Source organism: Pristiophorus japonicus, chromosome 7, assembly GCF_044704955.1.
Source record: "Pristiophorus japonicus isolate sPriJap1 chromosome 7, sPriJap1.hap1, whole genome shotgun sequence".
Taxonomy (NCBI): Eukaryota; Metazoa; Chordata; class Chondrichthyes; family Pristiophoridae; genus Pristiophorus; species Pristiophorus japonicus.
This window is the reverse complement of record NC_091983.1, coordinates 218,601,254-218,628,653: the sequence shown is the minus strand read 5'-3', so window position 1 is coordinate 218,628,653 and position 27,400 is coordinate 218,601,254. Positions and strand designations below refer to the sequence as shown.

General features: G+C 47.8%; 1 protein-coding gene across 2 annotated transcripts in view; it reads right to left on the bottom strand.

Annotated features, from left to right (window-relative positions):
• The window catches only part of LOC139267456 (probable tubulin polyglutamylase ttll-15), a 196,611-nt gene that overhangs the window by 136,392 nt on the left and 32,819 nt on the right, over positions 1 to 27,400 (bottom strand). For both annotated transcript variants that reach the window (XM_070885808.1, XM_070885807.1), the window contains one exon: positions 250 to 369. In XM_070885808.1, the coding sequence (XP_070741909.1) occupies positions 250 to 369 (120 nt within the window). The remainder of the gene's footprint in view (positions 1 to 249; positions 370 to 27,400) is intronic.

Here is a 27,400-nt window from a genome sequence, read left to right as displayed (position 1 = left end):
AAAAGAAATGAAGGGAGATCAAAGACCATCGGGCCAATCAATACTCATCCCATTTGTTCGAAGGTGCAATCTCCAATCATCATAAATTTTAGGGAAAACTTAGGATGTTTTCTCCCCAACTCCCTAAGGCAACCAAGTAAGCTGCAAGAGACTAGTGATTCATAACACTTCACGAGAGTGAACAAAATAATTATTCATCCATTTAAATCTAAAAACACTAGCATGCCATTAATGATTCCGTTTTCTCACCTCCAAAAGGAATTCTTCCTTCTGCTCTGGCATGCGAAAAGCTTTTGGGATGTAGCTGAAGTTGGATGCCACAAGATTGCCTTTATTTGTGATGTACCCCAGCCCAGGAAAATGGTTCACCTGAATCAAAGGAAAGGTGAAATGATAGTGAGCACTGTTACTGTTATTAAACCTGCTTCCGCAGAGCAACTTGGAGACCCCACAAGAGTTTACTGTTTCTCCCCCCTCCCCCGCCCCACTTGAGGCCATCAATGTACAATAGTCACCAGAAAATCCAATAGGGAATTTAGAAGAAACTTCTTTACCCAAAGAATGGTGAGAATGTGGAACTCGCTACCACAGAGAGTGGTTGAAGGTTGAAGTTGACTAGTAGCGATGTTAAGGGGAAGCTGGACAAGCATATGAGGGAGTAGGGTTTAGAGGGTTATGCTGATATATTTTGATGTGGGATGACTGGAGGAGGCTAGAGTAGAGCATTAACGCATGGACTGGTTGGCCCGAATGGCCTGTGCCGTATATACTATGTAACTCTATATAATATTTATCCTTCAATCAATATGACTAACACAGATTATCTGGTCTTCATCAAATTGCTATTTGTGGGAGCTTGCTGTGTGCAAATTGGCTGCTGTGTTTCCTACATTATAACAGTGACTACACTTCAACAAGTACTTCATTGGCTGTAAAGTGCTTTGGGACATCCAGTGGTCGTGAAAGGCACTACATAAATTCAAAAAGTCTTTCATTTTTTTTAACCTCATGGGTAACACCAAACCCTTCACATGTACACTTTCCAGTCACTGGATAGCAATTAAGAGGAAGAACCCTGGATGATTTTTCTCTACATTTTGCTCAGGATCATTGAACCCATCTGTAGTGTCTCTGGATGATCAACTAACTCAGCAGAGGCCAGGCGTCAAATCTTCCTGGTCTGCATGGCTCAGTACCACGTCAGGTAGTGTATTCACTCATGAAGCCGTTGGAACTGGCGTGTTTAATATTTTTAGAGGTAAAGTTCAATATTTGCCTGGCAATAATCCCCACCACAGGATCACGAACAAATTAAACACAATGGCAGGCCTAACAGCTGGAGCTTCAGGAATTACACAGAATTTACAGCACAAAAACAGGCCATTTAGCCCACATGGTCTGTGCCGGTGCTTATGCTCCTCCTACCCTACTTCACCTGACACTATAAGAACATAGCACATAAGAAATAGGAGCAGGAGTAGGTCATTCTGCACCTTGAGCCTGCTCCGCCATTCAATAAGATCATGGCTGATCTTCTACCTCAACTCCATTTTCCTGCACTATCCCCATATCCCTTGATCTCTTAATATTCAGAAATTTATCGATCTCTGTCTTGAATATACTCAACGACTGAGCATCCACAGTCCTCTGGGGTAGAGAATTCCAAATATTCACCACCTTCTGAGTGAAGAAATTTCTCCTCATCTCAGTCCTAAATGGTCGACCTCTTATTCTGAGACTGTGACCCCTGGTCCTAGACTCCCCAGCCAGAGGAAACATCCTCCCTACATCTACCCTGTCAAGCCCTGTAAGAATTTTGTGTTTCAATGAGATCACCTCTCCTTCTTCTAACCTCTAAATATAGGCCTCGTCTACTCAATCTCTCCTCATTGGACAATCCTCCATCCCAGGAATCAGTCTGGTGAACCTTCGTTATAGTCCCTCTCTGGCAAATATATCCGTCCTTAGGTAAAGAGATCAAAACTGTATACAATACTCCAGGGGCTAGAACCTCCACTTTTTTTGCATGCTTAATGCCCACTTAACACCCATTTTACCGCTGAAATGACGCCCAGATATCGTCCATTTTGGCACAAAATGGAAACTGGTGGGCATTTTTCAGAAACTTATCGCCGAGCATTACTTTCCCCATGTGCTTAACGCCCATAAAAAATATTACCACCCGCCCAGTTTTTTGGGGCGGAATCAGCAGAATGGGCGATTTCAACGCCCATTATATCGCCCAGTGTTACTTTCCCATGGATTTAACGCCGAGATTCAATATTAACGCCCGTCCACTTTTTTTGTCGTAAAGAGCATATTTACCGAAACTAGTGGCCATGAGATCGCCCAGCATCAATTTAACCACCTCGCATACATATCGGCCACAATATCGCTCGCCCAAAAAAAGGCCCAGAAAAAGTGGAACTAACTGGAACGAATCACAGCATTATGGACGCCATGTTCTACATCATATGTCGCATCCTTTGCAGGTCATTGGTGTTGATGTGAACATCTGTAAAAACATCTTGACCATACTGTGACCGATTGGAATTGATGAGGTGTCTTCGTCGGTGATATGTCCTTACTACACAGTATAAATGCACACGAGGCCCATGCTTGAGTGGTCAGTCTGTGACCTGTCCTTTATTCCTTAGCACTCAAGTGGGTGGAGCTTCCCCTTTTATATCTGAAGGTCCAGGTTAGGAGTGTCTCCCACAAGTTCACCACCTAGTGGTCATTGTTCTCACAGTGTACAACTTAGGTCAGATTATACATGGGTTACATTGCTGGTTGAATACATGACAGTCGGGACATTCCTTGTTTGTGACCAATCGGTGGAAAACAGCGAGCTACTGCAATGGGGCCTGTCCTTTCTCACCCTCTCGGTGACAAATACATGCAGCAGACTCGACATCGCTGAAGGAACGCTGCACTGCATTATGTGCCCAATGGGCGTGAAAGACAGATGAGGAGGACCAGATGTTATAGCCCCCGCAAGTACAGGGAGAAGCATTCTTACCTCGACTTGCCCGACACCACCTGCCTTCGGAGACTGCGCTTCCACAAAGGGGTTATCACTGAGGTATGCCAGCTGAAAAGGGCAGATCTGCAGCCTGCCAGCACCAGCAGTACTGCACTGTCCGTCGAGGTCAAAGTCACCGCGGCACTGGTGTTCGACACCTCGGGTTCTTTTCAGGCCACAGCTGGAGACATTTGCAGACTTTCTCAGCATACCACACATCGCTACATTAGACAGGTCACTGAAGCCCTGTACGCACGCAGGAGGGACTTGATCAGTTTCCCTATGACCAGGGAGGCACAGAGTGAGAGGGCTCTAGGATTCTCCAGAATTGCAAACTTCCCCAAGGTGCAGGGAGCAAAAGACTGTATGCAAATCGCGATGCGGGCACCTTTTCAGGATGCTGAGGTTTTCAGGAACCGCAAGGGATTTCACTCCCTGAATGTCCAACTGGTTGCCGACCACCAGCAAATTATACTGGCAGTGAATGCTCAATTTCCGGGCAGCATCCATGATGTTCACATCCTGCGTGAGAGCACTGTATCTGACTTGTTTAACAATGAGCCACCAGGTAAATGCTGGATGCTTGGTGACAAAGGATATGGCCTCGCCACCTGGCTGATGACGCCCCCTGCGTGACACACTCACCGAGGCCGAGAGGTGATACAACGAGGGCCACAGAGCAACTCGCAATATCATGGAGAAAACCATTGGAGTGCTGAAGCAGTGCTTTAGATGCCTGGACCACTCAGGAGGCGAGCTCCAATTCCACGCTGAGCAGGTAGCTCAATTCGTCGTGGTGTGCTCCATGCTACACAACTTGGCTATCAGGAGGGGACAAGAATTGCCTGATGAGTCTGACAGTCCACCTCACCAGAGAGAAGACGAGGAAGACGAGGAGGCGGACATAGAAACATAGAAAATAGGTGCAGGAGTAGGCCATTCGGCCTTCGAGCCTGCACCACCTTTCAATAAGATCATGGCTGATCATTCACCTCAGTACCCCTTTCCTGCTTTCTCTCCATACCCCTTGATCCCTTTAGCCGTAAGGGCCATATCTAACTCCTTCTTGAAGATATACAATGAACTGGCATCAACAACTCTCTGCGGTAGGGAATTCCACAGGTTAACAACTCTCTGAGTGAAGAAGTTTCTCCTCATCTCGGTCCTAAATAGCTTACCCCTTATCCTTAGACTGTGACCCGTGGTTCTGGACTTCCCCAACATCAGGAACATTCTTCCTGCATCTAACCTGTCCAGTCCCGTCAGAATTTTATATGTTTCTATGAGATCCCCCTCTCATCCTTCTAAACTCCAGTGAATACAGGCCCAATCGATCCAATCTATCCTCATATGTCAGTCCAGCCAACCTGGGAATCAGTCTGGTGAACCTTCGCTGCACTCCCTCAATAGCAAGAACGTCCTTCCTCAGATTAGGTGACCAAAACTGAACACAATATTCCAGGTGAGGCCTCACTAAGGCCCTGTACAACTGTAGTAAGACCTCCCTGCTCCTATACTCAAAACCCCTAGCTATGAAGGCCAACATACCATTTGCCTTCTTCACCGTCTGCTGTACCTACATGCTAAGTTTCAATGACTGATGCACCATGACACCCAGGTCTCGTTGCACCTCCCCTTTTCCTAATTTTCCGCCATTCCGATAATATGCTGCCTTTGTGTTTTTGCTCCCAAAGTGGATAACCTCACATTTATCCACATTATACTGCATCTGCCATGCATTTGCCCACTCACCTAACCTGTCCAAGTCACCCTGCAGCCTCTTAGCGTCCTCCTCACAGCTCACACCGCCACCCAGCTAAGTGTCATCTGCAAACTTGGAGATATTACACTCAAGGCCTTCATCCAAATCATTAATGTATATTGTAAAGAGCTGGGGTCCCAGCACTGAGTCACTGCCTGCCATTCTGAAAAGGACCCGTTTATCCCGACTCTTTGCTTCCTGTCTGCCAATCAGTTCTCTATCCACGTCAGTACATTACCCCCCAATACCATGTGCTTTAATTTTGCACACCAATCTCTTCTGTGGGACCTTGTAAAAAGCCTTTTGCAAGTTCAAATACACCACATCCACTGGTTCTCCCTTGTCCACTCTACCAGTTACATCCTCAAAAAATTCCAGAAGATTTGTCAAGCATGATTTCCCTTTCATAAATCCATGCTGACTTGGACCGATCCTGTCACTGCTTTCCAAATGCGCTGTTATTTCATCTTTAATAATTGATTCCAACATTTTCCCCACTACTGATGTCAGGCTAACTGGTCTATAATTACCCGTTTTCTCTCTCCCTCCTTTTTTAAAAAGTGGCGTTACATTGGCTACCCTCCAGTCCATAGGAACTGATCCAGAGTCGATAGACTGTTGGAAAATGATCACCAATGCATCCACTATTTCTAGGGCCATTTCCTTAAGTACTCTGGGATGCAGACTATCAGGCCCCAGGGATTTATCGGCCTTCAATCCCATCAATTTCCCCAACACAATTTCCTGCCTAATAAGGATATCTTTCAGTTCCTCCTCCTTCTCACTAGACCCTCGGTCTCCTAGTACTTCCGGAAGGTTATTTGTGTCTTCCTTTGTGAAGACAGAACCAAAGTATTTGTTCAACTGGTCTGCCATTTCTTTGTTCCCCATTATAAATTCACCTGAATCTGACTGCAAGGGACCTACTGTTGTCTTCACTAATCTTCTTCTCTTCACATATCTATAGAAGCTTTTGCAGTCAGTTTTTATGTTCCCGGAAAGCTTCCTCTCATACTCTATTTTCCCCTTCCTAATTAAACCCTTTGTCCTCCTCTGCTGAATTCTGAATTTCTCCCAGTCCTCAGGTTTGCTGCTTTTTCTGGACAATTTATAAGCCTCTTCCTTGGATTTAAAACTATCCTTAATTTCCCTTGTTAGCCACGGTTGCGCCACTTTCTCCATTTTATTTTTACTCCAGACAGGGATGTACAATTGTTGAAGTTCATCCATGTGATCTTTAAATGTTTGCCATTGCCTATCCATCGGCAACCCTTTAAGTATCATTTGCCAGCCAATTCACGTCTTAGACCATCGAAGTTACCTTTCCTTAAGTTCAGGACCCTAGTCTCTGAATTCACTGTGTCACTCTCCATCTTAATAAAGAATTCTACCATATTATGGTCACTCTTCCCCAAGGGGCATCGCACAAGATTGCTAATTAGTCCTTTCTCATTACACATCACCCAGCCCTCTAGTTGGTTCCTCGACATATTGGTCCAGAAAACCATCCCTAATACACTCCAGGAAATCCTCCTCCACCGTATTGCTACCAGTTTGGTTGACGCTGACATTGGCCCAGACAATCTGGCTGACGCTGAAGCCATGCCCCCACCCCCCTATAGACTGCATGAAAGGGCCCATAGTGGCATGATAGCTGCAAGAGCCTTACGTCAGGAGCTCATCAATGATCGCTTTGCCTGAAAAAACGTTGGTGTTATTTACAAGGCTGACACACTGCTGGGTGTGCAGGTTATACATCAATGGTGGGCATCACCTTGGTGACAGTTAAAGTTTAAGTTGATTGAAGTCAAGTGTGATTATACCCTTTGATGTAAAGGAATCACCAGCGTGTAATGGTGCAGCTATCTGAGCCAATGCGCTACAAGGTTTTGTTAAATAAAAAACATTTAAACCGAACATTAGTCTGAAATCATCAGTATTTCTGTACAAACCAACCCTTCTGCCCCCCCCCACCTCCCCACCCCCGCTCCTCCTCCCCAGCTCTACCCCTTCCCCTTCCCCTCCTGACTCCAAGCCGCCTGGCCGAGGAGGTCCTCAGGCAATGCTTCATTGCAGGGGGTGGGGGGGGGGGCAGGCAGTGACAATCGAGAGGCAGTGCGTGGACGGATACGGGAGAGGATGGTCCCGAGGTGGGAACATGCTCTGAGCCAGAAGCAAGATGTTGCTCCTGACTCTCATGTGTGATTGGCAATGGGGCTGCGGTACCTTGGGGTGCAGTGCAGCACTCTGGGACCACTGGGAGCCCTCTGCCACCAGTGTTCCTGGCTATCAGCTCCAGGGCCTCCTCCATCCCTTCCATGTTATATCTTATTTGTTGGATAAAAACTTGGTGCCAACTATGTCCTTGGTGCTTAGTAGGCTTTTTGCTACTGCTGAATCTCCATCGTGCCTCCCACAACAGCCAGACAAGCACACACCACAGCCACACACACTTTCAGTGCCTCTGAGCTCCCTCTCTTCTGCAGATGTCATGATGACCCCTGACCTCCTCTTCTGCGCATGTCATGATGACTCTTGACCTCCTGAATCGCGGGAATCGAGCGTTGCCATGCCGTTGCTAAGGACGGCCATACTTTATGGCAGAAGGTCAAAAAAATTTAACGCCATTTGATATCGCTCGTGGTAACGCCCATTTTCAAAAATGTAAACGAGGTGTTTTGAGAATGGGCGAGAAGCCGGCGATCTGAAAACCCTTTTTTAACGTCCATGCCAGAAATAACCCCCATTTTTGGGCGATAAGCACAAAAGTGGAGGTTGTAGCCCCAGTTGTGGTCTCACCAGAGCCCTATATAATTGCAGTAAGCCATCTTTACTCTTATACTCAAATCCTCTTGTAATAAAGGTCAACATACAATTTGCTTTCTTAATTGCATGCTGTACCTGCATGTTAACTTTAAGTGATTCGTGTACAAGGATACCCAGGTCCTCCTGAATACCAACATTTCCTAATTTATTATCGTTTAAAAAATACTCCGCTTTTCTATTTTTACTAAAGGTTGAGTGTCCAAAATCCGGAAGCCTCGGGACCGAGGCCGTTCCGGATTCCGGGTATTTCCAGATTTTGGAACGTCTTTGCCTGGGCCAAGGTAGGTGGGGTCGGGCAGCCAAGGTAAGGGGGGTGAGGTCGGCCTACCGAGGTAAGGCGGAGAAGGGGTGGAGCTGGGGTCAGGGCGAAGTCGGGCCACCAAGGGCCGGGGTGGGCGAAGTCGCGGCGAAGTCGGGCCAGAGGTCGGGCCGGAGTGAGGTCGGGCTGCCGAGGACCGGGGCGACGTTGGGCTGCTGAGGGCCGGAGCGAGGTCGGGCCGGGTTGAGGTCGGGCCGCCAAGGGCTGAAGCGAGGTAGGGCCGGGGCGAGGTAGGGCCGCCGAGGGCCGTGGTGAGGTCGGGCCTGAGTGAGTTCGGGCCGCCGAGGGCCGAGGTGAGGTCGGGCCGGAGTGAGTTCGGGCCGCCGAGGACCGGGGGGAGTGAGTTCGGGCCGCCGAGGGCCGGGGGGAGTGAGTTCGGGCCGCCGAGGGCCGGGGTGAGGTCGGGCCGGAGTGAGTTCGGGCCGCCGAGGTCGGGACAGAGAGAGTTCGAGCCGCCGAGGGCCGGGGTGAGGTCGGGCCGGAGTGAGTTCGGGCCGCCGAGGGCCGGGGTGAGGTCGGGACGGAGTGAGTTCGGGCCGCCGAGGGCCGGGGTGAGGTCGGGCCGGAGTGAGTTCGGGCCGCCGAGGTCGGGACAGAGAGAGTTCGGGCCGCCGAGGGCCGGGGTGAGGTCGGGCCGGAGTGAGTTCGGGCCGCCGAGGGCCGGGGTGAGGTCGGGACGGAGTGAGTTCGGGCCGCCGAGGGCCGGGGTGAGGTCGGGCCGGAGTGAGTTCGGGCCGCTGAGGTCGGGGTGGAGTGAGTTCGGGCCGCTGAGGGCCGGGGTGAGGTCGGGCCGGAGTGAGTTCGGGCCGAGGGCCGGGGTGAGGTCGGGCCGGAGTGAGTTCGGGCCGCTGAGGGCCGGGGTGAGGTCGGGCCGGAGTGAGTTCGGGCCGAGGGCCAGGGTGAGGTCGGGCCGGAGTGAGTTCGGGCCGCCGAGGTCGGGCCGGAGTGAGTTCGGGCCGCTGAGGGCCGGGGTGAGGTCGGGCCGGAGTGAGTTCGGGCCGAGGGCCGGGGTGAGGTCGGGCCGGAGTGAGTTCGGGCCGCTGAGGGCCGGGGTGAGGTCGGGCCGGAGTGAGTTCGGGCCGCTGAGGGCCGGGGTGAGGTCAGGCCGGAGTGAGTTCGGGCCGCTGAGGGCCGGGGTGAGGTCGGGCCGGAGTGAGTTCGGGCCGAGGGCCAGGGTGAGGTCGGGCCGGAGTGAGTTCGGGCCGCCGAGGTCGGGCCGGAGTGAGTTCGGGCCGCTGAGGGCCGGGGTGAGGTCGGGCCGGAGTGAGTTCGGGCCGAGGGCCGGGGTGAGGTCGGGCCGGAGTGAGTTCGGGCCGCTGAGGGCCGGGGTGAGGTCAGGCCGGAGTGAGTTCGGGCCGAGGACCGGGGTGAGTTCGGGCCGCTGAGGGCCGGGTTGAGGTCGGGCCGCTGAGGGCCGGGGTGAGGTCAGGCCGGAGTGAGTTCGGGCCGAGGGCCGGGGTGAGGTCGGGCCGGAGTGAGTTTGGGCCGCTGAGGGCCGGGGTGAGGTCGGGCCGGAGTGAGTTCGGGCCGCTGAGGGTCGGGGTGAGTTCGGGCCGGAGTGAGTTCGGGCCGAGGGCCGGGGTGAGGTCGGGCCGGAGTGAGTTCGGGCCGCCGAGGGCCGAGGTGAGGTCGGGCCGGAGTGAGTTCGGGCCGCCGAGGGCCGGGGTGAGGTCGGGCCGGAGTGAGTTCGGGCCACTGAGGGTTGGGGTGAGGTCGGGCCGGAGTGAGTTCGGGCCGCTGAGGGCCGGGGTGAGGTTGGGCAGAGTGAGTTCGGGCCGCTGAGGGCCGGGGCAAGGTCGGGCCGCCGAGGGCCGGAGCGAGGTAGTGCTGAGGGGAGGTCGGGCCACTGAAGGCTGGGGTGAGATTGGGCCGGGGCGAGGTCAGGCCACCGAGAGCCGGGGCAAAGTCGGGTCGCTGAGGCGGGGGGAGTCCGGATTTCGGAACATTTTCCGGTTTCTGGACGACCACAGATCGGCCCTGTGTCCGGATTCCGGAACATTCCGAATTTTGGAACTCCGGATTTCGGACGCTCAACCTGTACCAAAGTGGATAACTTCACATTTCTCCACATTATATTCCATTTGCCATGTTCTTGCCCACTCACTTAACCTGTCTACATCCCCTTGAAATCTCTTTGCATCCTCCTCACAACTTACATTCCCACTACACTTTGCATCATTAGCAAACTTGGATACATCACATTTGGTCCCCTCATCCAAATCATTGAAATAGATTGTGAATAGCTGAGGCCCAAGCACCAATCCTTGCGACACCCCTTGTTACATCCTGCCAACCCAAAAATGACCCATTCATTCCTACTCTCTATTTTCTGTCCGTTAACCAATCCATGCTCGTATACTACCCCCAATCCCATGAGCCCTAATTTTGTTTCATAACCTCTTGTGTGGTACCTTATCAAATGCCTTCTGAAAATCCAAATACACCACATCTACCGGTTCCCCCTTATTTATTCTGCTCGTTACAACCTCAAAAAACTCTAACAGATTTGTCAAACATGATTTCCGTTTTATAAATCCGTGTTGACTCTGCCCAATCCTATTAATATTTTCGAAGTGCCCTGATATCATGTCCTTAATAATAGATTCTTGCATTTTCCCTACTACTGATGTCAGGCTAACTGGCCTGTAGTTCCCCATTTTCTTTCTCCCTTCTTTTTTGAATAGCGGGGTTACATTTGCTACCTTCCAATCTGCGGGAACCTTTCTAGAATCTATGGAATTTTGGAAGATGACAACCAATGCAACCACCATTTCTATAATAGTCACCTCTTTCAAAACCCTAGGATGTAGGCCATCAGGTCCAAGGAATTTATCAGCTTTTAGTCCCATTATTTTCTCTAATACTAATTTTTCAGTTTCTCATTCTCGCTAGACCCTTGGTTCTCCACTATTTGGCTACTTTGCACCTCACGTTAGTACATCATGGTACATCAGTTATTGAAGGTTGGCATGCAGGTACAGCAGGCGGTTAAGAAAGCAAATGGCATGTTGGCCTTCATAGCGAGAGAATTTGAGTACAGGGGCAGGGAGGCGTTGCTACAGTTGTACAGGGCCTTGGTGAGGCCACACCTGGAGTATTGTGTACAGTTTTGGTCTCCTAACTTGAGGAAGGACATTCTTGCTATTGAGGGAGTGCAGAGAAGGTTCACCAGACTGATTCCCGGGATGGTGGGACTGACCTGTCAAGAAAGACTGGATCAACTGGGCTTGTATTACTGGAGTTCAGAAGAATGAGAGGGGACCTCATAGAAACGTTTAAAATTCTGACGGGTGTAGACAGGTTAGATGCAGGAAGAATGTTCCCAATGTTGGGGAAGTCCAGAACCAGGGGTCACAGTCTAAGGATAAGGGGTAAGCCATTTAGGACCGAGATGAGGAGAAACTTCTTCACCCAGAGAGTGGTGAACCTGTGAAATTCTCTACCACAGAAAGTAGTTGAGGCCAATTCACTAAATATATTCAAAAGGGAATTAGATGAAGTCCTTACTACTCGGGGGATCAAGGGGTATGGCGAGAAAGCAGGAAGGGGTACTGAATTTGCATGTTCAGCCATGAACTCATTGAATGGCGGTGCAGGCTAGAAGGGCCGAATGGCCTACTCCTGCACCTATTTTCTATGTTTCTATGTTTCTGGGAGGTTTTTTGGGTGTTCTTCCGTGAAGACAGATTCAAAGCATTTGTTTAATTTCCTTATTTCCCATTATAATTTCTCTTGACTCAGCCTGTAAGGGACCCACATTTACTTTTGCTAATCTTTTCCTTTTTACATACCTATACAGTCTGTTTTTACATCTCTCGCTAGTTTACGCCTCATATTCTATTTTCCCTTTCTTTAACAATTTCTTGGTCCTACTTTGCCAAATTCTAAAATCCTCCCAATCCTCAGAATTACTGCTCTTCTTGGCAACATTATGAGCCACTAGCTTTGATCTAATACTATCTTTAACCTCTATCAGCATATTCTCCCTCACGTGTTTAGCTAGCTTCCCCTTAAATGCATCTATGCAACTACTCCACGTGGCAGCAAGTTCCTTATTCTAACTGCTCTCTGGGTAAATATATTTCTCCTGAATTCTTTGTTGGATTTATTAGTGACTATCTTGTATTCATGATCTCTAATTTCAGTTTCTCTCAGAAGTGGAAACATCCTCGCTACGTCAACCTTATCAAATCTGTTCATAATTTAAAAAACCTGTGTTAGGTCAACCCTCAGCCTTCTCTTTTCCAGAGAAAAGTGCCCCAGTCTGTTCAATTTGTCCTGATAGATATAGAGACCAAAACTGCCCTCCTCCTTAAGGCAGATAGGCCTCACTGACCGGGGGCAAACGGATGGACCGACCCATCCGAAATTAAAGGAGAGGGCGCACTGCCACGGATGCCATTTTATTTTACTTGTCGACCGACCCGACAATAGTGGCCACAGGTTTGGCCGGGCCGCCAACAGCCGGCCCTATACCCATTCCTGGGTGCCAGGCCACTGGCCTGGCCGAAACCCTCCCTGGTGGCCCAGTATGCCAAACTAAACTCAGTGCAGAGGTCGCAGCGGCCCACCCTTTTAACTGAAGGGGAGGGATGTTGTGACATCATCAGTGACACGCTGACATCATCAGCGCGGCGCAGATGACTCGGAGCGATGGCTGACCCAATCCAAGTGCACTTCCGCCCCACAGCCGACTGGAACACCGCCCCGTCCCAAAAAAAACCCTGAAAATCGCTCGATTCTCCACCCATGGATTGGGGCGGAGAAAAATCTTCAAAAATAGTGAGTGCGCCTACTCTTAGTCGGGGGGCAATTTCGGCCCCATAACCTCTCAATTTGGTATCATCCTTGTAAATCTTGTTTGCACTTTCGCCAATGCCTCTATATTCTTTTTGTAATATGGAGATCAGGGCTATCCACAGTACTCCAAGTATGGTCTAACGAAGGTTCTATACAAATGTAATATAATGGGGGAGAAATTGGGCTACTTTGCACCTCATGTTAGTGCCCCCGGTAGGCGCTAACAGGGAGCAAATGAGTTTTCACCTGGGCGCGGCGAGAACAGCGCCTCCTGCTAAATTCGGCAGGGTTTTTGTGGCTGCGCTAACACGCAGCGCCCCACTTGGCTGCGCCCAGTGATGCTGATGCTGACAACGACAGCTTGCTGTCGTGTTTCAATTGCATGTCGGCTGGAGGAGCACTTTTAAAGGCGCAGTATCAGGTAAAGTTTTAATCGGGCAATAATGGTTACTGCTTAGTTCCACATAGGCAGACAGGCATTTTGACAGATTTTACCGATTTGCAGTTGAAGGAATGTTCCGGCTGTTAAAGATTCGTGACTTTCATTGAGGGCAGATTTGAAAGTCCAACGTTTATAAAACGCAGGAGAAGGGTCCACAGCCAGATAGGGAATGGAAGACCAACAGGAAGAGCAGTGCAAGAAAGATAGTGCAGGAGTCCCCTGTGGTCATCCCCCTGCAAAACAGATACACTGCTTTGAGTACTGTTGGGGAGGATGACTCATCAGGGGAGGGCAGCAGCAGCCAAGTTCATGGCACCGTAGGTGGCTCTGCTGCAAAGGAGGGCAGGAAAAAGAGTGGGAGCGCGATAGTGATAGGGGATTCGATGGTGAGGGGAATAGATAGGCGTTTCTGCGGACGCAACCGAGACTCCAGGATGGTATGTTGCCTCCCTGGTGCAAGGGTCAAGGATGTCTCGGAGCGGGTGCAGGACATTCTGAAATGGGAGGGAGAACAGCCAGTTGTCGTGGTGCACATTGGTACCAACGACATAGGTAAAAAAAGTGATGAGGTCCTACGAAAAGAATTTAAGGAGCTAGGAGCTAAATTAAAAAGTAGGACCTCAAAAGTAGTAATCTCGGGATTGCTACCAGTGCCACGTGCTAGTCAGAGTAGGAATCGCAGGATAGCGCAGATGAATACATGGCTTGAGCAGTGGTGTTAAAAAAGCAATCCTGAAGGCTTTGTGTCTTAATGCAAGGAGTATCCGCAATAAGGTGGATGAATTAATTGTGCAAATAGATGTTAACAAATATGATGTGATTGGGATTACGGAGACGTGGCTCCAGGATGATCAGGGCTGGGAACTCAACATCCAGGGGTATTCAACATTCAGGAAGGACAGAATAAAAGGAAAAGGAGGTGGGGTAGCATTGCTGGTTAAAGAGGAGATTAATGCAATAGTTAGGAAAGACATTAGCTTGGATGATGTGGAATCTATATGGGTAGAGCTGCAGAACACTAAAGGGCAAAAATCGTTAGTGGGAGTTGTGTACAGACCTCCAAACAGTAGTAGTGATGTTGGGGAGGGCATCAAACAGGAAATTAGGAGTGCATGCAATAAAGGTACAGCAGTTATAATGGGTGACTTTAATATGCACATAGATTGGGCTAGCCAAACTGGAAGCAATACGGTGGAGGAGGATTTCCTGGAATGCATAAGGGATGGTTTTCTAGACCAATATGTCGAGGAACCAACTAGGGGGGAGGCCATCTTAGACTGGGTGTTGTGTAATGAGAGAGGATTAATTAGCAATCTCATTGTGCGAGGCCCCTTGGGGAAGAGTGACCATAATATGGTGGAATTCTGCATTAGGATGGAGAATGAAACAGTTAATTCAGAGACCATGGTCCAGAACTTAAAGAAGGGTAACTTTGAAGGTATGAGGCATGAATTGGCTAAGATAGATTGGCTAATGATACTTAAGGGGTTGACTGTGGATGGGCAATGGCAGACATTTAGAGAACGCATGGATGAATTACAACAATTGTACATTCCTGTCTGGCGTAAAAATAAAAAAGGGAAGGTGGCTCAACCGTGGCTATCTAGGGAAATCAGGGATAGTATTAAAGCCAAGGAAGTGGCATACAAATTGGCCAGAAATAGCAGCGAACCTGGGGACTGGGAGAAATTTAGAACTCAGCAGAGGAGGACAAAGGGTTTGATTAGGGTAGGGAAAATGGAGTACGAGAAGAAGCTTGCAGGGAACATTAAGGCGGATTGCAAAAGTTTCTATAGGTATGTAAAGAGAAAGAGGTTAGTAAAGACAAACGTAGGTCCCCTGCAGTCAGAATCAGGGGAAGTCATAACGGGGAACAAAGAAATGGCAGACCAATTGAACAAGTACTTTGGTTCAGTATTCACTAAGGAGGACACAAACAACCTTCCGGATATAAAAGTGGTCAGAGGGTCTATTAAGGAGGAGGAACTGAGGGAAATCTTTATTAGTCGGGAAATTGTGTTGGGGAAATTGATGGGATTGAAGGCCGATAAATCCCCAGGGCCTGATGGACTGCATCCCAGAGTACTTAAGGAGGTGGCCTTGGAAATAGCGGATGCATTGACAGTCATTTTCCAACATTCCATTGACTCTGGATCAGTTCCTATCGAGTGGAGGGTAGCCAATGTAACCCCACTTTTTAAAAAAGGAGGGAAAGCAGGGAATTATAGACCGGTCAGCCTGACCTCAGTAGTGGGTAAAATGATGGAATCAATTATTAAGGATGTCATAGCAGCGCATTTGGAAAATGGTGACATGATAGGTCCAAGTCAGCATGGATTTGTAAAAGGGAGATCATGCTTGACAAATCTTCTGGAATTTTTTGAGGATGTTTCCAATAAAGTGGACAAAGGAGTACCAGTTGATGTGGTATATTTGGACTTTCAGAAGGCTTTCGACAAGGTCCCACACAGGAGATTAATGTGCAAAGTTAAAGCACATGGGATTGGGGGTAGTGTGCTGACGTGGATTGAGAACTGGTTGTCAGACAGGAAGCAAAGAGTAGGAGTAAATGGGTACTTTTCGGAATGGCAGGCAGTGACTAATGGGGTACCGCAGGGTTCTGTGCTGGGGCCCCAGCTGTTTACATTGTACATTAATGATTTAGACGAGGGGATTAAATGTAGTATCTCCAAATTTGCGGATGACACTAAGTTGGGTGGCAGTGTGAGCTGCGAGGAGGATGCTATGAGGCTACAGAGTGACTTGGATAGGTTAGGTGAGTGGGCAAATGCGTGGCAGATGAAGTATAATGTGGATAAATGTGAGGTTATTCACTTTGGTGGTAAAAACAGAGAGACAGACTATTATCTGAATGGTGACAGATTAGGAAAAGGGAAGGTGCAACGAGACCTGGGTGTCATGGTACATCAGTCATTGAAGGTTGGCATGCAGGTACAGCAGGCGGTTAAGAAAGCAAATGGCATGTTGGCCTTCATAGCGAGGGGATTTGAGTACAGGGGCAGGGAGGTGTTGCTACAGTTGTACAGGGCCTTGGTGAGGCCACACCTGGAGTATTGTGTACAGTTTTGGTCTCCTAACTTGAGGAAGGACATACTTGCTGTTGAGGGAGTGCAGCGAAGATTCACCAGACTGATTCCCGGGATGGTGGGACTGACCTATCAAGAAAGACTGAATCAACTGGGCTTGTATTCACTGGAGTTCAGAAGAGTGAGAGGGGACCTCATAGAAACGTTTAAAATTCTGACGGGTTTGGACAGGTTGGATGCAGGAAGAATGTTCCCAATGTTGGGGAAGTCCAGAACCAGGGGTCACAGTCTAAGGATAAGGGGTAAGCCATTTAGGACCGAGATAAGGAGAAACTTCTTCACCCAGAGAGTGGTGAACCTGTGGAATTCTCTACCACAGGAAGTAGTTGAGGCCAATTCACTAAATATATTCAAAAGGGAGTTAGATGAAGTCCTTACTACTCGGGGGATCAAGGGGTATGGCGTGAAAGCAGGAAGTGGGTACTGAAGTTTCATGTTCAGCCATGAACTCGTTGAATGGCGGTGCAGGCTAGAAGGGCTGAATGGCCTGCTCCTGCACCTATTTTCTATGTTTCTATGTTTCTATATATCGTTTCATGGGAGCTGTGTTGGCACTGGACCTCACATACCAGCATCATCATCCAAGGCAACTTAGGCAGAGAGAAAGACAGCAAAATGTGGCCAGAGGAGATGGGCCAACAGGGCTCTCAACAGGAGACCGTACCCTCCCAGGGTATTCCGGCAGCAGTTCTCCTACATCCGTTTCACTCGGCAAGGATATGGTCACAGAGCTCTGCCATCTCCTGAAACCAGACCTCAAGCCTCAGACCAAGTGGCAGTCAAGGTCACCACCACGCTCAATTTCTACACCAGCGGATCCTTCCATTGTGCAACAGGAGACATCTCCAACATCTCCCAGTTTGCCGTCCATTGCTGCATCTGCAAGGTCACAGATGGTCTCTTCAGAAGGAGAAGAGACTACAGATCCTTCCCCATGATCAGAGAGAAGCAGCTGGAGCGTGCATGTGGCTTTGCCAGGATAGCGGGCTTCCCCATGGTGCAGGGTATTATTGACTGCGGGCACTGCATAACAATCCTGATGTATTCTGTAACCACAAAGGCTACCACTCACTGAATGTGCAGTTGGTGTGCGACCACACACACCGAATCCTCACCGTCAATGCCCGCTATCCTGGCAGCAGCCACAATGCATTCATAAGAACATAAGAAATAATAATAATAACTTTTATTTATATAGTGCCTTTAACGTAGTAAAATGTCTCAAGGCGCTTCACAATAATTTTACAATAATTGACCATTGAGGGAAAGAGAGAAAAAGCGGGAGAAAGAGGTAAAAGGCGCGGGTCTGAAGCGGCAGCCAAAATGCGCAAGCAGTTAGACACAGGCGAAAAAAACTTTTAAAAAAGACATTCAAATTACATTGTAAATCAAAGGCAGGCCCTCGGAATCGAGGAAGACTTGCTTCCACTCTTAAAATAAGTCCTTAGGTGGCTGAACAGTTCTATACGAGAACCACAGTCCCTGTCACGGGTGGGACATTGTAAATAATACAATAAGGGGTATACAATAGTAAAATCAGTAAAATAAATATTAATTATAATTAAACAGAATTAAATAATGTATACCATAATTATAAATTAATTTAAAATGAGGAAATCAGCAACTGAAACAAATTAAATGAGTTATTAGCTTTCTTTTTCATTCCCTGTCCAGTGATTCAATATGGACGAACCAATCACCGTCCTCCATCCTTGTGATGTCATAATTTTATTATGTTTTATTTCTCATTTTGTCCCCTTGACAGGACCTGTAATAGCTCCAGGCTTGAGCTGCTTCCATTGTCAGGGAGACGCTTATGTTTAAAACTCCCTCCAGGTGTTCCAGGCTCGAGTTGCCACCGTTGCCAGGGAAACGCTTCTGTTTAAAACTCCCTCCAGCTGCTCCAGGCTGGTGTTTACTCCGTTTACTCCGAGCAGGAGTAGACCATACGGTCCATCGAGCCTGCTCCGTCATTCAATAAGATCATGGCTGATCATCGACCTCAACTCCACTTTCCCGACCGATCTCAATATCTCTTGATTCCCCGAGACTACAAAAATCTATCTATCTCAGCCTTGAATATACTCAGAGATTCAGCATCCACAGCCCTCTGGGGCAGAGAATTCAAAAGATTCACAACCCTCTGAGTGAAGAAATTCCTCATGGTCTTAAATGGCCTTCTCCGTATCCTGAGATTGTAACCCCTAGTTCTAGACACTCTAGCCATCTAACCTGTCAATTCCCTTCAGAATCCGATATGTTTCAATGAGTTCATAAGAACATAAGAATTAGGAACAGGAGTAGGCCATCTAGCCCCTCGAGCCTGCTTCGCCATTCAATAAGATCATGGCTGATCTGGCCGTGGACTCAGCTCCACTTACCCGCCCACTCCCTGTAACCCTTAATTCCCTTATTGGTTAAAAATCTATCTATCTTTGACTTGAAAACATTCAATGAGCTAGCCTCAACTGCTTCCTTGGGCAAAGAATTCCACAGATTCACAACCCTCTGGAAGAAGAAATTCTTTCTCAACTCTGTTTTAAATTGGCTCCTCCGTATTTTGAGGCTGTGCCCCCTAGTTCTAGTCTCCCCTACCAGTGGAAACAACCTCTCTGCCTCTATCTTGTCTATCCCTTTCATGATTTTAAATGTTTCTATAAGATCACCCCTCATCCTTCTGAACTCCAATGAGTAAAGACCCAGTCTACTCAATCTATCATCATAAGGTAACCCCCTCATTTCTGGAATCAGCCTAGTGAATCGTCTCTGTACCCCTTCCAAAGCTAGTATATCCTTCCTTAAGTAAGGTGACCAAAACTGCACGCAGTACTCCAGGTGCGGCCTCACCAATACCCTGTACAGTTGCAGCAAGACCTCCCTGCTTTTGTACTCCATCCCTCTCGCAATGAAGGCCAACATTCCATTCGCCTTCCTGATTACCTGCTGCACCTGCAAACTAACCTTTTGGGATAGAGTTTCATGCACAAGGACCCCCAGGTCCCTCTGCACCACAGCATGTTGTAATTTCTCCCCATTCAAATAATATTCCCTTTTACTGTTTTTTTCCCCAAGGTGGATGACCTCACACTTTCCGACATTGTATTCCATCTGCCAAACCTTAGCCCATTCGCTTAACCTATCCAAATCTCCTTGCAGCCTCTCTGAGTCCTCTACACAACCCGCTTTCCCACTAATCTTAGTGTCATCTGCAAATTTTGTTGCATTACACTCTGTCCCCTCTTCTAGGTTATCTATGTATATTGTAAACAGTTGTGATCCCAGCACTGATTCCTGTGGCACACCACTAACCACTGATTTCCAACCGGATCACCTCTCATTCTTCTAAACTCCAGAGAGTACAGGCCCATTCTACACAATCTCTCATCATAAGACAGCCGTCTCATCCCAAGAATCAATCCAGTGAACCTCCGTTCTACCGCCTCCAAGCTAAGTATATTCTTCCTTAGATAAGGAGACTAAAACTGTGCACAATACTCCAGGCGTGGCCTCACTAAGGCCCTGTACAATAGAAACATAGAAAATAGGTGCAGGAGCAGGCCATTCGGCCCTTCGAGCCTGCACCACCATTCAATATGATCATGGCTGATCATGCAACTTTAGTCCCCATTCCTGCTTTCTCTCCATACCCCTTACTCTTATACTCCAACCCCCTTGCAATAAAGGACAACATGCCATTTGCCTTCCTTATTGCTTGTTGTACCTGCATGCTAACTTTCTGTGTTTCTTGCACAAGGACACCCATATTTCTCTGAATACCAACATTTAAAAATTTCTCACCATTTAAAAAAGATTCTGTTTTTCTATTCTTTGTACCAAAGTGAATACCTCACATTTCCCTACATTATACTCCATCTGCCATCTTACTGCCCACTCACTTAGTCTATCTATATCCCTTTGCAAACGCTTTGTGTTCTCCTCACAGCTTACTGTCCCATCTAGCTTTGTATTGTCAGCAAACTTGGATACATTACACTCGGCCTTTCATCTAGGTCATTAATATAGATTGTAAATAGCTGAGGCCCCAATACCGATCCCTGTGACACCCTACTAGTTACAGCCTGCAAGAGACCAGGGGCTAGAACCTCCACTTTTTTTGCATGCTTAACGCCCACTTAACGCCCATTTTACCACTGAAATGACGTCTAACACCCATATATCGCCCATTTTGGCACAAAATGGAAACTGGCAGGCTTTTTTAGGAAACTTATTGGCGAGCGTTACTTTCCCCATGTGCTTAATGCCGGGAAAACTTTTTTGGGGGGGCAGAATCAGCAGAATGGGCAAAATCAATGGTCATAATATCGCCCAGCGTTACTTTCCACATGGAATTAACGGCGAGATTCAATATTAATCCCCGCCCACTGATTTTTGTCGTAAAGAGCATATTTACCTAAACTAGCAGCCATGGAGATCGCCCATCGTCAATTTCACCACCTCGCACACATATCGGCCACAATATCCCTCGCTCAAAGAAACGCACAAAAAAAGTGGAACTAACCGGAATGAACGCCAGCGTTTGTTAAATCCCACTCTTACGTGAGGAGCTGATATCTCAAACATAGAAAATAGGTGCAGGAGTCGGCCATTCGGCCCTTCGAGCCTGCACCACCATTCAATAAGATCATGGCTGTTCACCTCAGTACCCCTTTCCTGCTTTCTCTCCATCCCCCTTGAATATATCTAACGAACTGGCATCAACAACTCTCTGCAGAAGAGAATTCCACAGGTTAACAACTCTCTGAGGGAAGAGGTTTCTACTCATCTCGGTCCTAAATGGCTACCCCTTATCCTTAGACTGTGACCCCTGGTTCTAGACTCCTCCAACATCGGGAACATTTTTCCTGCATCTAACCTGTCCAGTCCCGTCAGAATTTTAGATGTTTCTATGAGATCCCCTCTCATTCTTCAAAACTCCAGTGAATACAGGCCCAGTAGATCCAGTCTCTCCTCATATGTCAGTCCTGCCATCCCGCGAATCAGTCTGGTGAACCTTCGCTGCACTCCCTCAATAGCAAGAATGTCCTTCCTCAGATTAGGAGACCAAAACTGAACACAATATTCCAGGTGAGGCCTCACCAAGGCCCTGTATAGCTGCAGTAAGACCTCCCTGTTCCTATACTCAAATCCCCTAGCTATGAAGACCAACATACCATTTGCCTTCTTCATTGCCGGCTGTACCTGCATGCCAACCTTCAACGACTGATGTACCATAACACCAAGGTCTCGTTGCACCTCCTCTTTTCCTAATCTGCCACCATTCAGATAATATTCTGCCTTCATGTTTTTGCCTCCAAAGTGGATATCCACATTATACTGCATCTACCATGCATTTGCCCACTCACCTAACCTGTGCAAGTCACCCTGCAGCCTCTTAGCATCCTCCTCACAGCTCACACCGCCACCCAGCTTAGTGTCAACTGCAAACTTGGAGATATTACACTTAATTCCTTCATCCAAATCATTGATTATATTGTAAAGAGCTGGGGTCCCAGCACTGAGCCCCATGGCACTCCTCTAGTCACTGCCTGCCATTCTGAGAAGGACCTGTTTATCCCGACTCTCGGCTCCTGTCTGCCAACCAGTTCTCTATCCACGTCAATACATTACCCCGAATACCATGTGATTTAATTTTGCACACAAATCTCTTGTGTGGGACCTTGTTAAAAGCATTTTGAAAGTCCAACGACACCACATCCACTGGTTCTCCCTTGTCCACTCTACTAGTTACATCCTCAAAAAATTCTGGAAGATTTGTCAAGCATGATTTCCCTTTCATAAATCCATGCTGACTTGGACCGATTCTGTCACTGCTTTCCAAATGCGCTGCTATTTCATCTTTAATCATTGATTCCAACATTTTCCCCCACTACTGATGTCAGGCTAACCGGTCTATAATTGCCCGTTTTCTCTCTCCCTCCTTTTTTAAAAAGTGGTGTTACATTAGCTACCCTCCAGTCCATAGGAACTGAAACAGAATCGATAGACTGTTGGAAAATGATCACCAATGCATTCACTATTTCTAGGGCCACTTCCTTAAGTACTCTGGGATGCAGACTATCAGACCCTGGGGATTTATCGGCCTTCAATCCCGTCAATTTCCCTAACACAATTTCCTGACTAATAAGGATTTCCTTCAGTTCTTCCTTTTCGCTAGACCCTCGGTCCCCTAGTACTTCCGGAATGTTATTTGTGTCTTCCTTGGTGAAGACAGAACTAAAGATTTGCTTGAAAGAGCGCTGATGCGAATGATAACGCTGACACATTGCTGTGTGTGTGCAGTTCCGAAATCAATGGTGCCCACTGCTGATAGACACTCATGTTACAAATCAAATTATATAAATACATAAGTACATGTAAATAAATGTAATACTTACTCTTGCGGGTCCCACAAGGCCGTTCCATCATTTGCAGCATTGGTTGCCCTCACACACCTCATTGGTCGCCGACAAGACCACCTCTGCTATCTCGATCCATATCCTCTGCTAGGCCTTTGGGGTGGGCTTCCCATGCCCTCCCTGTGTCAAATCACCCCAGCGTAACTCGACCTCCAGAAGGAGGGAGGCATTTGCCTCATCCGAGAACCTCCTGGCTCTTTTGCGGCCTCCAACGTGCTCCTCTCCCACCTCACTGCTCTCTCCACGTCAGTCTCCACAGCGTGCTGTGATGCCTCCTCCTCTCTCTCCATTATAGGACAAATTCGATCAAATATATGGCTGGTAACACCTACTTTTTGTTTGCTTACTTGCTATGAAGCTCTAAAGTCTCCCGCCTTCCTCCCAAAGCAGCCACACCACACCCAGCCACGCCTTCAGTCCCTCTGAGCTCCCTCTCTCTCTGTCTCCTCTTCTGCGCATGTCATGGTGACCCTTGACCTCCAGAATCGAGCTTTGCCATGCCGTTGCTAAGGACGGCCACACTTTACGGCAGAAGGTCAAAAAATTTTTGCACTACCGCCCATTTTATATTGCTCGCGGTAAAGCCCATTTTCAAAAGTGCAGACTAGGTGGTTTGGAAATGGGCGAGAAGCCGGCGATCTGAAAACCCTTTTTTACTGTCCACACCGGAAATATCACCCATTTTTGGGCGATAACCACAAAGGTGGAGGATCTAGCCCCATGTTATCCTTACTCTCTGTTTTCTGTTAGTTAACCAATCCTCTATCGATGCTAATCTATTACATCCAATCCCATGAGTCCTTATCTTGTGTAATAACCGTTTATGTGGCTCCTTATTGAATGCCTTATCGAAATATACTACATATACTACATCCACTGGTTCCCCTTTATCTACTCTGCTAGTTATATCCTCAAAAAACTCTAATAAGTTTGTCAAACACGATTTCCCTTTCATAAAACCATGTTGACTCTGCCTAATCATGTTATGATTATCTAAGTACCCTGATACCACTTCCTTAACAATGGATTCCAGCATTTTCCCGATTCTTCCTGCACCAGTCGGTGTGCCAGCTCTCTTCCAGCCACCACATCAAGCTCATGGCTGGCTGGTCGAAGACCAGGCCCATCCACTCTCCACTGGCTCATGACTCCCTCTGCATCCCCAACACTCGTGCCCAGCACTCAAATAATGAAGCCATGCTGCCACCAGGAACATCACTGAGCAGACCATCTGAGTGCTCAAGCAACGGTTTCGCTGCCTAGACCGCTCGGGAGGAGTCCTCTAGTATTCGGCTGAGCGCGTATCTCTTTTCTTTATCATCTGCTGCATGCTGAACAACTTGGCCATCATGAGGGTGCAGCCATTCGCATCAGGCATAGTTCCACCACCTCAGGAGGAGGAAGAGGAGGAGGAGAAGCAAGAGGAGGACAAAGAGGAGGAGCAACAGCAGTGACAGAGGAGGCAGCCACTCAATCGGTACTCTGCAAGGGCAGTCCGCGATCGTCTCATCAGACTTCGGTTCCAATGAATTTCAGCCCACTTCCCAGATGCTTATCACATCCCCATCAGCACATCAATTTCCCCTTCCATATCACAGCCCCAAAACTGAAATGAGAGACAGCACCAAATATGCAACATTCCAATTAAAATTTTATTTCATAACATTCACCATAATTATAAACAACAATTACATTTACGAATCACCCTTGAGCAAAACCTTATATCCTCTCTTAACACTGGCTTTACCTATTCTACTGCTCCTTTGTAGTATGTCCCCTGTGGCTGCAGCACGGCTGATGGAAGGCTACTGAGTGTCAGGGCCAGAGACTACAGATGGCCTTGCAGGACTCCCTCGACCAGCTGAAAGGCCCGGTTGTAAACTGCATCACCTCAGGCTGGGCGGCGGCAGTCTAAACTGTCTGGATGACAGGCAGCGACAAGTGCAATGGCAGAGTGGCATTGGTGGGCTCAGGAATGTTGTCATCCTCCGAGAATGAATCAGAGTCCAGCAATGTGTCTGGGAGATATACCTGCCGTCGTTGAATAGCTGTGAATGTAAGCTAGTTGTGAGATAAAGATGTGAGTTTGAGTAGCTGCACATGTTTGGTAGGTGAGTGGTGGTTTGCGCCGTGTGCACAGACAGGTTCAGAGGCTGGTATGTAGGAGATGTTGAAGCATGTACTCACCTTGACCACCCAACTGAGGTCGTTGTATTTCTTATGGCACTGCCTGAGGCTGCATTGAATGACAGTGCCGACCTCCTCTGCCACTTCTCTCCACATTGCCCCATGTCGTTAGGGCAATGGCCTCCTTCCACTTCCCAGGAACAATGCTTCACTCCTTTGTTCGACTGCCCCCACCAATGCCTCCAATGCTTTGTCATTGAAATGACGAGTTCCCTCCCTTACAGCTGGATTAGCAGCAGCCATAGCAAAAAGTTCTTGCAGTTCCTCTCAGGTCTCCTTCTGATGTAGGATTGATGAAAATGAGCAGCTGCAACTTGATAGAACCTACCCTTTCAGAGCTGGAATAAGCCAGTGTGAAGGATTGAAGGATGATTGCTGAATGAAAGTCACCTGAAATTGGGTAGCCCTCTGGTGTTAGCGCCCCTTTAACGCCCCATTGAGGTTATTAATGCTTGATTTACCGCCCCCCTTCCTTCCTGGGACGTTGAAGCCCAATTTAGAAGTTAAGATTCCTTTGCTTATGGCACCAAATTTTCAAAATTTTAAAGCTAACGCCCCAAAATTTCTCCCCCAACTTCTCTGCTTTTTAATTTTATTCCTCTAGAAACAAATCCTGAATGCTTTGTTTGCATTCTTTTGGCTTTGTTAGCCTGTGTTGCTACTTTTAATGATTTGTGAATATGTACCCCTGATCCCTTTGCTCCCATTTAGACTCTTATTTTCAAAGGAGTATGTGTCCTCCTTATTCTTCCTACCAAAATGTACCATGTCATACTGATCTATATGTCTGTTCAACTCTTAATAGGATCTGATCATTCCTAAAGTTCCTGCAGTTGGAACTGAAGGTTCAAGTAAGAGGAATATGAGGTAAACCAGGCCCCAGAGATGAAAGGAGAGCGAACTCAATGTGAAGCTGCTTAAAAAAGGAGGGAGAGAGAAAACAGGGAATTATAGACCGGTCAGCCTGACCTCAGTAGTGGGTAAAATGATGGAATCAATTATTAAGGATGTCATAGCAGTGCATCTGGAAAATGGTGACATGATAGGTCCAAGTCAGCATGGATTTGTGAAAGGGAAATCATGCTTGACAAATCTTCTGGAATTTTTTGAGGATGTTTCCAGTAAAGTGGACAAAGGAGAACCAGTTGATGTGGTATATTTGGACTTTCAGAAGGCTTTCGACAAGGTCCCACACAAGAGATTAATGTGCAAAGTTAAAGCACATGGGATTGGGGGTAGTGTGCTGACGTGGATTGAGAACTGGTTGTCAGACAGGAAGCAAAGAGTAGGAGTAAACGGGTACTTTTCAGAATGGCAGGCAGTGACTAGTGGAGTGCCGCAAGGTTCTGTGCTGGGGCCCCAGCTGTTTACATTGTACATTAATGATTTAGACGAGGGGATTAAATGCAGTATCTCCAAATTTGCGGATGATACTAAGTTGGGTGGCAGTGTGAGCTGCGAGGAGGATGCTATTAGGCTGCAGAGTGACTTGGATAGGTTAGGTGAGTGGGCAAATGCATGGCAGATGAAGTATAATGTGGATAAATGTGAGGTTATCCACTTTGGTGGTAAAAACAGAGAGACAGACTATTATCTGAATGGTGACAGATTAGGAAAAGGGAAGGTGCAACGAGACCTGGGTGTCATGGTACATCAGTCATTGAAGGTTGGCATGCAGGTACAGCAGGCGGTTAAGAAAGCAAATGGCATGTTGGCCTTCATAGCGAGGGGATTTGAATACAGGGGCAGGGAGGTGTTGCTACAGTTGTACAGGGCCTTGGTGAGGCCACACCTGGAGTATTGTGTACAGTTTTGGTCTCCTAACTTGAGGAAGGACATTCTTGCTATTGAGGGAGTGCAGCGAAGGTTCACCAGACTGATTCCCGGGATGGCGGGACTGACCTATCAAGAAAGATTGGATCAATTGGGCTTGTATTCACTGGAGTTCAGAAGAATGAGAGGGGACCTCATAGAAACGTTTAAAATTCTGACGGGTTTAGACAGGTTAGATGCAGAAAGAATGTTCCCAATGTTGGGGAAGTCCAGAACCAGGGGTCACAGTCTGAGGATAAGGGGTAAGCCATTTAGGACCGAGATGAGGAGAAACTTCTTCACCCAGAGAGTGGTGAACCTGTGGAATTCTCTACCACAGAAAGTAGTTGAGGCCAATTCACTAAATATATTCAAAAGGGAGTTAGATGAAGTCCTTACTACTCGGGGGATCAAGGGTTATGGCGAGAAAGCAGGAAGGGGGTACTGAAGTTTCATGTTCAGCCATGAACTCATTGAATGGCGGTGCAGGCTAGAAGGGCTGAATGGCCTGCTCCTGCACCTATTTTCTATGTTTCTATGTTTCTATGTATCAAACAACGGACTTTCATCCCATTGAAAATGCTGGATTCAAAGTCAGGTCCTAGAGATCGAAGGATAGTGTTTTAACACACACCACCTGTTACCTGTCCAACATACTATCTATTTGGCTGAAAGTATCATGGTAGCACTTCATAACAAGCTCC